General features: G+C 38.4%; 1 protein-coding gene across 1 annotated transcript in view; it reads right to left on the bottom strand.

Moving 5' to 3' along the window:
- Positions 1-13171, bottom strand: part of LOC116653694 (vicilin-like seed storage protein At2g18540) — a gene marked incomplete at its 5' end in the record, with an annotated part of 196122 nt that overhangs the window by 164952 nt on the left and 17999 nt on the right. Inside the window, 1 exon segment of the mRNA XM_032446017.1 lies at positions 5968-5994. Within this exon segment, the coding sequence (XP_032301908.1) occupies positions 5968-5994 (27 nt within the window).

Raw genomic sequence — 13171 nt, 5'->3', positions numbered from 1 at the left:
AGGGGTTCTTCACCCCAAGCCCAGAAGTGAGCAGTATAGATCAAAGCCACAAAACCAGCAGCTTTCTGGCAGCTGTTGTTTTCCCTTGTACCTCCCAAACTTGGCTTCTTGCTCAACAGTTAAGCTCCTACTTCTCTGTGATGAGTAGGAACACTGAATCTGATAGCTGACATCCCACTTACTCCTTACACCATACTTGATCTCAGCTTCATTTGGAGTTTGGCAGAGTTCTAACTTCTAGTTCTCCTGCCTGTCATTAACAGTCTCTCATCATAGACAGCAAGACATTAGACAGATCATGATCTTTTTTGGTTACAGTTTCATCATTGCTGCAGGCTTTCTCTATTCCTAACAGTTTTGTCTGATTCTTCTTTGCTGCCAAGCAAAGGCTTCTGCAAAGCAACACATGCACTGTTATACTGTAGAGGTGCAAGAGTTGCATGATGAGATCATTGCATGTTATAAAGTTGAAGCACATCCCAAGAGTGACACAGATTAACATCTACTTCCACATTTTACCAGAAAATTATTGCTATAGAGGTACATATCTCTGCTATTCAATCTTAAAATGGAAGAAATAATTCAGAAGTCTCCTTCCCCTATCTAAAGTGGTGCTTTAAGAAAGAAGGGGACACACTCCTTGGCAGGGTCTGTTTTGACAGGACAAGAGGAAATGGTTTCAAACTAAAAGGGAAGATTTAGATTGGATATAATAAAAATGTTATTTAAGGGTGGTGAGGCACTGGCACAGGTTGCCCAAGGTGGATCCCTGTCCCCGAAGGTGTTCAAAGTCAGTCTGAACAGGGATCTGAGCAACCTGACATATAGCTGTAGGTATCCTTGCTCATTGCAGGGGAGTTAGATAAGATGACCATTAACAATCCCTTTCAGTTCAAATGATTCTGTGATTCTAAGCTCATTATCAAAGAGCAAAGCAGCATATAGTGTGTTTGAGCCCTAGATGTACTTGGATCCTGGGAGCAGTTTGCACTGAAATTAGGGGGGAAAAAATATCTAACTGCAGATTGCCTGACTCTCCCTAACCTCCTTTTGGTAGCAAAGATAATAAATACTCAAACTGCATAATTCTGTCTTCTCCTTCAGCAGGAAAGCAGTTTTTAAAAACTATCACTATAAACTTCAGATTTATGAGTACTCTGAGATTCTCAGATGAAAAAGCAAAGTACCTTATAAAGGCCTCTGTGATTCTTGCAGCCTTGTATCATCCATTTAGCAGAACTGTTATGTCTTTTGTGATCACAAAGTGACAAAAGCTCCTTGCAAGACTTTCTCTTCCAGAAGGCCCAGAGCCACATACCACAGCCCACAAAGTGATCAGGCTTGGTGAGGGAGATGCTCTGGTGCAGTTCTTGTCTTGGACAGTCCCCATCTAGGAGGGCTCCAAGGAAAGCCTGGCAGCAGTTTTAAACTTCTCCCCCAGTGAAATCTCAAGAAAAACTGCAGTGGTACTTCTGCTCCTGGTAATTCCATTAGTACAGTGGGGACCAGTTTGCATCCTTTGTGAAAGCTCTCTACTTCCCACATTAAGTACTGTTCTGCATGTCACACAAGTCTGCTGGTCCTCAGGGAGATAACTTTAGTATTTTCTCAGAGAGGGAACTGCTATTTTTACTCCATTTGTATTCAGAAGGCAATACTGCCCTCTTACTTCACTGAGACTACTCAAGGATGAAAGACCAGGTCTGTAGCTGTGTGTAAACATCTGGCTGCCCTTCAAGGCCTGGTCTCTGGGAATACTGTCATGTAAAAGCATCATGGCACTAACTGAGAATTCCCTTCTGCCACAGTTACTTTACTCCTACCCTTTTTATTTTCTCATGCCCCAAGTTTCTAGTCCATGTGGAACAGACTTGCAGACCATGTACAGTCATGGTAACCTTTGCAGGCTAGATCTATTATTATACATCTCCACAGATGTATGACAACTGCTGATATGAGCAATAAAAAGCTTGCAATTAAAGGTTGGGCATCTGCAAATGTTGTCAATCATGTACTGACTGATAATTGCAGTGACTGCTTACACAACCTTTCCTCCACACAAAGTTGACTGAAGTATGTCTCTACAGATACCACAGTTTCAATAACAATCACTTTGTGGAGGCTTAAGCTATCATCCACTATTGGCGTGGGTTTTTTCTGAATAAAACTCATCAAAAGCTGTGTTCTTTTCTTGAAAGTCTTTTATCTGGTGGACCAAAACATAATTCAGCAAACAAAAGTAAACCAGGAATACATTCATATAGCACTTTCTGTGTAAATTACACCGCCTTTGGAAGTGTGACTAGAGGAAAGAAAGAGCACATTGTAGATCCTTTTGGCACATAATGGCTGCATGTTTATAATGTTAAGAACAGTTGCGCAAGTTAAATGAGACTTAAGATAGCACTACAGTAAAAATGCACCCAAAATAGCCACTAATCCATCATTTTGAACACGTGTAGACAAGTAGACAAGGTAGATATTGTGATAGTTTTTATAGTAACAAGAATATTTCAGAACATTTGAGCTTGAGGACTCAGAAGTTCATCTGCTGAATGTATTATTATAAAGATTACAGGAATAATTCTTGGTTCAATAAAAGATATCGTGTTATCTGTACTGTCTGAAGTTGGCAGTTCACACTCTTGGACCGACACAGCTACAAATATCTTTTTTATACTGTCAGATATTCATATTTTCCATTATTCTGAGTAAACTCTGCAGTATTCAAACACTTCTTTGAAAAAACAATTAAGTATTCCCAAAAGAGACTTTTACATAAAGATTCAGGGCTGCCTCTGAGTCAGTTTCACAGCCAGCAAAGCAGCTTACTGAAATCTGAGAGAAATTAAGGTCTAAATTTTCGGTTAGACCTGCAGAATACTACCCAAACCATGTTATTTTAAAAAATTGTGGGTTTTTTTTTTTGCCTTTTTTTTTTATTTTTTTTTTTCTGTTTACAATTAAACTCCATCTTTATTAATAAATAAATTCAGACAAAGCTAGGATGAGTACATGGAGTAAGTGCAATGAAAATTTTGGCTCACAATGAGAGCACCTTTTATCAAAACACAATTTGGGCTTTGATACATGAAACTTTGGAACTTATAAACTTTTAATTAAACACTCATCTACTGCTATTACCTCCTGAATGACTAAGCCTATGCTTGAGAACATAGGAGCCTTGATATTCTGCATCTTCACAGTAGAGTTACCTCCTCCAGGCTCAGGAGTACATGGGTTCAAAGATGTATTAGAATTCCCACACAATGAAGATTTAACTGCTTGACTAATGATGAAGCCTCTCAGTTTTTCTTTTTTCTTAAGATATTAAAAATGGCTTTAAAAGTTCAGTTTGGCTACTTAAAAGTTTGTTAATGTAACCAGCAGATGAATTAGGCCATGAGATCTTTACAAGTGCATTGATTTCAGTAATAAAACTAGATAATTCCCAAGCTAATTTATTAGTAAGAATTCTAAGTTTGAACTTACGGCTTTTGCTGGAAGGTGGCATTGAGAGAAGAGGCCTTTCTTTTGCATTTTGTAGACATACTTCAGCTCAGTTTTGCTCATGCTAAGTTGAACTGCATTACGTTGTTCTATCTAACAATTTCTAACATTTCACTAAAATTGCACTATAAGTCTCTGTTCAACTCTTTTGGAAGACAGAAAAGGCAGTTCCAACTCTTTTATAAAGCCTGCTCTTGTGAAGAGTTGCCTAAAATCTAGCCACGTGGCAACAAGGATTTTTCTTTCCAAAAGTGCTCTTAGGAGAAATGTACAGTATGGTGTTGAAAAGTTTGACAGTGCAAACACATCAGGACTCTTTCTTCACCACTCAAACCACAAAGTAATTTAGACAGCCAGAAACATTATCATAACGGGGTCTTAAAAGGAACATCGCCAAGCCATGCTTGATTTTGTTTCAGCTAAGCTGATCAAGAACTTCCTTGTTATCCTTAGCATTGAGATATAAAAATACAAGCAAACAAACAAAGAAAAAACAAACAAACAAACAAACAGCAAAATCTGAACAGAGTAACAAGAAAGAAAAAATATTACATAAAACTGTAATCCAGAGACACTTGGAAGAATATTTAGACACCAGCTAAGCAGAAAGTCATTTCTTCTATAACTTAAGTCATCATTATAAATCTTGTTTTCAGTAACTGACAAAGGGAACCCTAGAGAAGCTTTAATGTATACACACTCATGCAGTCTTTGTCCTCTGTTGGTAGATGGGACACTTATCTGCCCTGTATGGGTCTTGGTGAAGAACTGGCAGTGAGTCCAGATGCAGTAAGTACTATCATCATGTCAGAGAAAAGGAGGAGGGCAGTGTTTCCCCCCAGCTGTGAGTAAAAGTAATCCTTTTCTGTCATGACACAAGATGCTTTTACAGAATCTTTTTTGTACTTGCAAAAATCAGAACAATGGCAGCACCCAAGCCAATATGGAAGAGAACCGAATGGAAACTTTTAACTGTAACTTTTATTCTTTTCAAAATATTCTGAAAACAATTACGTTCTGTCAGTAGTGGGAAAGTTTTATCGTTGCCTTGTTTTAGCTCCAGGGAAAGGATTAGAGCTTAACCTTTGGGCTAGGAGAACATTAAGACTCTTTCCTGGAACTGGGAGTCCATCTCTCAGCAAAATCAACTTAATTTCTCATTCTTAAAGAGTAAATGGGAAAAGTAACATGCCTGTATGCATGAAGAGGCTAGTTAACATTACTGTGCTAGGATCACTGAAACTGACTGAAAAAGGTCAGGAATTAACCTAATTAATTTGTTTCTCCCATTTCCTTTCTTTTTATCTTCTTCTCATGTAGTGTCTTAGGTTAAAAACAGAACAAAACAAAAACAAACAAACAAACAAACAAAAAAACCACCACCAACAGATTCCACCCTAAACCATTACGTAGGCCACTACCTCAGACTCCTGCCACGCAGCGTTATAGAGCAGTCTCATCAGTTGTCACTTATGTGGACCAACACACTGAGGGCACTGGGGCACCCTGCTGTTAAAATTTGTTCATACCTGATAGCCAGGGGTGAGCACTACCACTCATGGGGCTGGTTGCAGTCCTCACTCAGGGGAAAAATGCTGATGAGATGAACAATTCTTCCATGTTCTTAAGCTGAGGGAGAATCATTGCTGTACATCTCAGGCCTGGCTGGGTCTGCCACCCTCTTTTTGTCACTGTGGTCTCTTCAGCTATCCAGCAGTCTCTGCTAACCAAGTTTTTCACCCAGCTCCATTTTTTTCAGCCAGTAAGAAAGCAGCAAGCGTCTGGGAACTAGAGAAGCAGAGCTACCACCACGACTCCTATGAGTGAATGTATAAACGGAAGTTTCAGGTTGCCCATTGAAGCATGATATGGCCACCATTTTTTGTAGAGCTAAGTAAGTAGCAATATTCCTATTGATTTTAGAGGAATAAAAAGAAGATGACAAAAAGACTTGGAGGTTTTCCTTTCTCTTGGGGTCTAACGAAATGACCAAATACTATGAGTCACTTAGGAAGAATTTCATATTGAACTTCTTTTAACGTCAGTGAAGTTTCCACTAATATGGAAAAGTCTTCAGTCCTTTGGACCACTGTTTTACTGGAGCTAAAAGCACTTCAAAAATGGCTGAAAGAACATATGAAATTTATGGGCAGGATGTAGCCCCTGGCTTGCTTTTATTTCTTTTATTTTTTCCAATTTTAACTCCACTGTCCTGCTTTCATCATCCCACTTTCACAAACGGGCCCCTGCTTTTTCTGTCTTCTTAAGAAAGATGATTTTTTTAAAGCTGACTTCTACTTTGCTTGCAGCAGTTTCACTGACAGAGCATTCCTCATTTTACTGTCCTTTTGGGAAGTAGCTCTTTCTCTCAAGTCCCAGCTTCTTAGTTTCTCACTTAGTCTTTATAGCTTTCACATTCATCACTAGCTCTGAAGAAAGACACTAATGTACTCAAACTGCCTCTTCCTCCCTTTCATTAATCTTCTGGGCTTCAGCTGCACTTTTTCAGCTGCTACTCTCACTGAGGTGAAATGTACAAGTGAAAAGGCACAGGAATGAGAAGTTCAACACTTCCTTTAAAAAAAAAATCACTTTAAAACTTCCTCTCAGATTTCATAACACTTTCTGAGGAACTGACTTCAAATAGTGTTAATTTTATTGCACAGCTCCGTGCTTTCCTGTAACAACCAAGCTGTTCTGAGTAAGTGTGGAGTTGTAGTGTCTTGTCATTTGAATGGATTTCTTCCAAATACATCTCTGCAAGTTTAGTAAAATTCAGGTCTAATGGTTTCAAAGCCACATCTTCTTTGAGAATTCAAATAATAAGGAACTATATGAAGCCTGTTATGAAGATGAAGTTTCATTAATTAATTACTTACACCTACAGTAGTGTAGCTTTAGCACTCTTCAACATGAAGTACAGTGGAACAATGACACTGAATACTCAGTGATACTCAGCTCACAGATTTTGGGGCTCCGGTCAGTGTAACTATTCCATGGGAAAAAAGTGCAGAACTTACATAGCAAGTTTCCTGGGTACAAATATAGGATGCCTTATCTGTCCTCACCAGCTTGGAGCACATGAAGTCACTTGGTAAGACTTCACACTGCTCCGATCTCACACACCGTAGAGAGAGACTAGTTTAACTCACTAGTTTACTGTGTTAACTGTTTTATGATACTGCTAGATTCAGTGTCTGAAGGTGCCCTCCATGGTTTCCTCATGCCATCACCTGGGAGTGTCCAATATGCTGACCTGCCATCCTTCAGCCTCACGACTCCCATCTCTTTTATTTGAATTTCTTGTGATAACATGAGTCTTTAGGTGGACTTCAGCCTTTTGACTGTTGAGCAAGAGTACAGGATCCAAATTTTCCACTTGTGAAATTAAAACGCATCGATAACAAAATGGTTTGCCCTAGTTTATGGGAAGAGACTGCTGAATTTGACCATCTAACTGACATTGTAGAATATGATAAGAAAATGCAAATTTAGTAGTAAACTGCTAACAGTTACCACCAGCACCAAAAGATGCCTTTCACCTTAAAGACACTTGAAACCACCTGTTGTAGTAGGCATTTGTGAGGATTCGGGTTGTGACGCAGCAGGACCAACCCACTCTGTACCCTGCTCTGTGATGTAAACTTGGCACACGTTTTTGATGTATGCTTAAGGGGTGTAGACTAAACTAGTAATGTATTTAAGATGTTAACTGTGCCACAATAAATGCCATTTTGCTATTCATCATATTGGTGTCAGTATAGCTGATGGCCCTGGCGAGGTGATGGGCCAGATTGAGAGCAGGGGGTGGTTGAACCATAGGAGAACAGGGTAACACCACCTGACATCAGACAGAGCACAGTTCATAGGTACTCATCACCCTGACACAGAAACACAATCAAACAATACCTATGGGAAGAGTTGGCAGGAGTAAACAGCAGCAGGTCTTCATTACAATGAATAGCTCAAGCTTGCATGATCAACTTTTGCTAAATATGTTAGAAAAGTCACAGCAGAAGTTAATGTTCAGTGAAAGCTCGATAGTGATCGTTGGCTAAACACCACAGCAGGGAATCTTCCTCTTATTTTGCAAATACCCATCCTGACAAAACGCAGAATGTCTAGTGACTGCACATCTTTGTCTAGATAACTGCATTGCAGATGCAGTGGAGGCTGACTCTGCATTGCTCCTTTAACATAACTCAGTATTAACAACATAATTCTCATATAACCTGAAGCCTCTCCAACTATGCAAGGTGCCAATGCAGCAGCCCACTGTGCATTTCCAAAGCTGAGAATGAGAGCTTTTGGAGAGCAAAACCAGTAGATTTTGCTGGTCCAGCAGACTGAGCTCTGCTCCATATAGAATTATAACTGTGGTCATTCATTGTATGAAGTTAATGTAGCACTAAAAAGCTCCAACAAAATATTTTCATGGACATTTTAATAACATCAGATGAGCAAACAACTCTCTTCGGCAGACAAGATGCTAGTGAAGTTCCCACAGACTCAGCTAAAGGGAGGCTCCTTCTTTAACACATACTATCCATGAGTGCAACTCTGCTAAGCTTAATCTACAAAGCCTTCAAAGTATCGCCATTTCTTGTCAAGAAGAATGATGATGTTCTGAACTCTGGAAAAGAATTTGGCCGATTTTGAGAAAGAGTGGGAATTCAGGAGTTTTAACACTTCTTTCAACTGATTCCAATTCTTCAAATAACCTCCCCCGAGTTCCCAAAAATCAATGGATGAACAGAACCATAGTGCAGTGTCAAGATCTCCCTCTGTTAACAGACAAGAATCAGAATGTGATCTGCTAAAATGACAAGTGAGCTGCAGGTTTGTCCCTTGGTTACAAAGTTACATGAATCCATGAGATTAGGCATAGATCTGAGATAGGACTCTACAGTTCAGTTGCAAGGACACCAGACTGTTCAATATAATTAACCCTAGCTAGCAGAAAATAACTGAGATTATTATTTTCATAAACCTTTTGCTGTCTCTCAGATTCTGTTTGTGGATGGCTCCACTTGAGTTTCCAGTAATTCTACCTTTGAGATCATAACACTATCTGTGTAGAAATTATGGGAAATATATTAAAAAGTATCAAAGACTATAAAACGACTAAAAATAAGAGCCCACAACCTTTAACAAAATTTTTGCTAGCTCTGTCATCAAATAACCACTGCCCCTTTAGTACTGAAATTTCTGTGTTTCCTACAGTTTCTTCTGAAAAAATAGAGGGTCTTATTTCTCCTCACATAATTCATTTTTCATTATTTTAACTTTGCTCTCAAATTATTAATGCAAATAAGATTACATCTAACTATATACAAACTGGAAAATATTTTGCTTTCTAATATAGGTACTAAAATCTTTGAATTACCACGTACGTCACTGTTACCTAGAAAGAAACTGTTATCAGTTCAACAGACTTGTCTCGTGGTTTATAAAGCTTTCGTAGCAACATAGCTCAGCAACAGTAATATTTGCAGTGTATGTATTAGAGGTATGAAAAATAAATCATTGCAGAACAGGCTTGATTTAATCTTCTGTTAGGAAGCTGAAAAACCCAGACTAGGTTTAAACAAAATAAGAAGGTATTGCATAGAGTCACAGAATCATTAAGCTTGGAAAAGACTACTAAGACTATCTAGTCCAACCATCAATGCATTACCACCATACCTACTAACCACATCCCTCTGTGTCACATTTCCTTCCTTCTTGAACACTTCCAAGGATGGTGACTCCACCACCTTCTGGGCATATTGTCTTGACCTAATAACTGAGATTTACATCTATATTCATAGATCAACACCTACACACATAGTATAGTATATGCTTGGATTCCATGCAAGGCAAAATTTCAACTCTGGAGCTCAACTTTGCAGCGCATGCTCCAAGTTCCGGAGGGGATCAGGTCAAGCCTCTGGATTTAAAATAGTACCAACTCTTAGTAAACCAAATTGTCTTGCAGGACAATAGCTTGCTATGCAGTACCATAGAACCTAATTTTAGCACTAATTTGCAGCTTATCTCTTGCAATATTCCACATAGGGTGGGAAACAACATAAAGAGTTTCTTCCCTTTTCTGGGAATTTATCCATAAAAGCCAAAAAATGATGAAGGACTCAATTCACTGCTAATATATTTGACTGACTTGTGATTATGTTAATTCAGAAAACTCAGGAACGGAACAAAGTGTGGTCACTAATATTCTATTCTATTGTATAGACAGCAATTAGTGGTGCAGCTATTTCAAATACAAGTTTGCATTATGAACTGTCATAAAAACTGTACAATATAATTACAGTAAAACAAAACACATAGATCAACTCAGCATATTTACTATTGCTATTTCTAATTAATCCATGGCTATACCACAAAGTTTTATGCTCTAGATGCTGCGCTCAGAGAGGTAGCAAGCATGCACAGCCCCACCTGCTTTCCTTGGAAGCAGTCAGTGATTGGCATCTTAGCAGTAGATCAAGAAGCTTAAAAAAAATAATCAGTCAATTACTATGGGAGGAGCTGTGATGTAGGCTGGTTTGTTTAGCAATAGGGATCAGTATATTAGCTTAAGGATCAATATACTAGTTTAGCAAAAGGAATCAGTGAGTGCAAGTTCCGTTTCAGCTTTGCTTGGTGCGTGAACAGCATTGTTTTCCTCAATGATTCTGCTTCACAAGAAGCACTGGAGTCATAATAGACTACTTTTATCTTTGTATCCACCAGGTGCAAGGACTTTTTCCTCAGATTTCACATATATTGTTTTGGAAGTTGCTTATTATGGCCTAACAAGCAATGGGAGTTTGCCAATTTGGGGATAAACAACTAAGGTCAGCCAGAAGTCTCTGTGATTAAGCTGTTGGTGGGAAAACAGGGATAAAGTAGGTGATCATACCACCACTCTGGATGAAACAGCGCATGCTCAGAGGGATATTAGCATATATTAATGAGTTATTGGAAAAGAATGAATATGTATGACAATGTATTGCATATGTATGTTTTAACCATTTAAATGTAGAACCCGAATTCTGAGAAAGCATGCCTATTTTGTCAAGTCACCTGGTACATATTGTGAGGAATAAAGGAATGCTGCTTTCTAACACCACAATGAAGTTAGTTTTTTTTCTCAGATTTTGAATGACAGCTGCAACACTGGAGATGGAATCATACAGCTTGTATTTAATTTAATCCCTGAAATCATTTGTGACCTAGGAGGAAGTGATTTTACAAAATGCTATCAAGCATGCATTGTAAATGTAATTCTTTCTTTGACAGTAGTTTTTTCATAAGAAAGAGACTTCAGGACATAACTGTGAAAAGCAGACATGCCCCAGCTGTCTTCTAACACATGGGAGATATCAGCAAAGCTCACAGCAAAATATGGCTTGTATTAAAAAAGCCCAGAATAAGTATCTATTAATAATAGATTCTCAGTATTCCAAACAGTACCTTTCAGAGATTTCAGAAATGTTTATAAAACATTAATCTTTGGAACACGTGCTTCTTTAAGGGATGTAAGGAACATTTTATCACAAATATATTGCTTTGCAACTAGACTTCCAGGTGCTTTAATACAGTTGTGTAAAAAAAAGGCTGTTACCCACAATCTGCAAGTGAGGGAACTGAGATGAAAGGTGCTTGACTCAAAGTCTCACATCAGATCAGTGACAGGGCTTGAAACTTGGTTCATATCTCTTGGTTTTCAGAGGTGGCTTACTGATCATGGAATTTTGGGAACATTGGACAGGTTCCTGAAAATGAATTTAGAAAGCTCAGTGTCTATGAACATAAGTAATGAATTGAAAAATGGCTACCTCAAACCTTCACAAAGTTGCCTTGAATGCTTTTCTTACAGAAGGTCAGCTCAAGGAAAGTTCCATAGTATCTACAATAAGCAGAAGATAATGAAAAAAGATATATAGTGATCTTGTGGGAACGCTGGAAAACAAGAAAACAAAATGCAGCAGCTGAGACAAATCAATAGCCTACAGTGCTTAGGACTGAAGCTGTACTTTCTGATAGTTTCAGATTAGACAGAGAGTCATGGCAACCTTTTTTACTAACTCTCCATATGGGATACACTTCATAACTTGCCTTTGCTAGAGGGAAATCTGTCTTTGTGGGTGTTTAAGCCAGGCTGAATACCTCAAATTTAAAATGAAGAGTTCTCTGCTGTTTAATTACGTTTGTCTGATGGAGAATCTGAACTAGCTATTTACTTATTTAAAAATCCAATAAACTCATTTTACTGTTGTTTTAGTTCAGGTAAACCATATCTTCACTAATCTGTAGGACAAATACGCAGCAGATACGAAGTGAATACTCTTGAGTACCATGCTACAAACATACCCAAGAGATCAAATCAGCGTTGTTTTTCACTTTTGCTTTTAATATCTGTGGCTTGATTTGGTTAAGTCAAAGTTTTTTTAGAAGACAAATATTACTTAATGGATGCTTTATTTGGGAAGTCTATAGATACCTGTTGACAGAAGCAGTAGACACTGGTGGTTAGAGATTATTACATCTTTGGATTATTTTACTGAATTATTCACAGCAGTCAAAAGGGCTGTGAATTTCCCAGGAAATCAGAACAAAGTTTTAGGGGAAACCTGTCTCTGATTCCTTTATAGAAACTATCATTTAAAAGAAAGGGACACTGTACAGAGGTGGAAGAAGAAACCCAGTACAACTAAAATTTGTTTTTGCAATACATGATTCATTATGTTTTGGGGAAAAAACACAGAAAATCAGGTTAAGTTTAAAAAAGAAAGCCTGGCTCTCTTTCCCCCTTCTCTTACTGAAATACTAGAAGGCCAGCAGTAAATCACAGGAAATTCATTTTTAATAATCAGAGCATATCTAGGAATTTCAGTTATGCTACCTGGTTTGTTGTGAACAGTCTCGTAACATAGTCTGCTATTAAGACTGCATAATACTTCTGATTTATATAAGCTTGTTTGAAGTCAAGGAAAGCTGTAATACAATGAAGCCTCCTGTACTTATGTTACCTATGTTGAGCATATGCCTTAGGCTGATTTTGTGTGGAAATTTTCAGCCAAAATGGTTTGGTGAATCCTAAGCACACAGTCAAGGAAAGATCTGTTGTTACTTAAGTCCTATCTCTTCCCCTTCTGTTTAGAGAATTAAGTTCTCATTCCTCAAATCATTTAAATACTTCAAAGCATTAATCAGATTTTGAATAATTGAACGTAACTTGGTGGTCTGGTGCCAGAAGGCACAACATTTCATCCCCTTGAACCATGGTCTAATTCAAACACGTTGCAAGTACTTGAAAAACCTCAATGCACATGTTCTGTGGGATTTTCCTCAAATTAATAGTGAAAATCCCCCCTAGAGATGTCAGTACTGAGCATGTGACCAATATTTTCAGCTGGTGAAGGATGGGCATCTCAATGTCCGCTGTGCTCTTCATTCCCCCACCTTCCAGCCCTGTGAGCAATCTCACCAAATGCAACACAGACAAGAGAGTTTGATGCAGAAAAAGAGAGGATTGGACAAGGACAGACAGCTGGGACAAAGGACAGAAAAGACAGTGGGGCTGGCTGGGGCAACCATGAAGGAGGAAGAATTTCTGGTGTTTCAATAATCCCTCAGTTTTCTTTGACCTGTCAGACAGAGAGCCAGGAAGGAG

The sequence above is a fragment of the Coturnix japonica genome, chromosome 1 (genome assembly GCF_001577835.2).
Source record: "Coturnix japonica isolate 7356 chromosome 1, Coturnix japonica 2.1, whole genome shotgun sequence".
NCBI lineage: Eukaryota > Metazoa > Chordata > Aves > Galliformes > Phasianidae > Coturnix > Coturnix japonica.
Note: the sequence above shows the minus strand (reverse complement) of the source record. Positions and strands in the feature narration are given on the sequence as shown.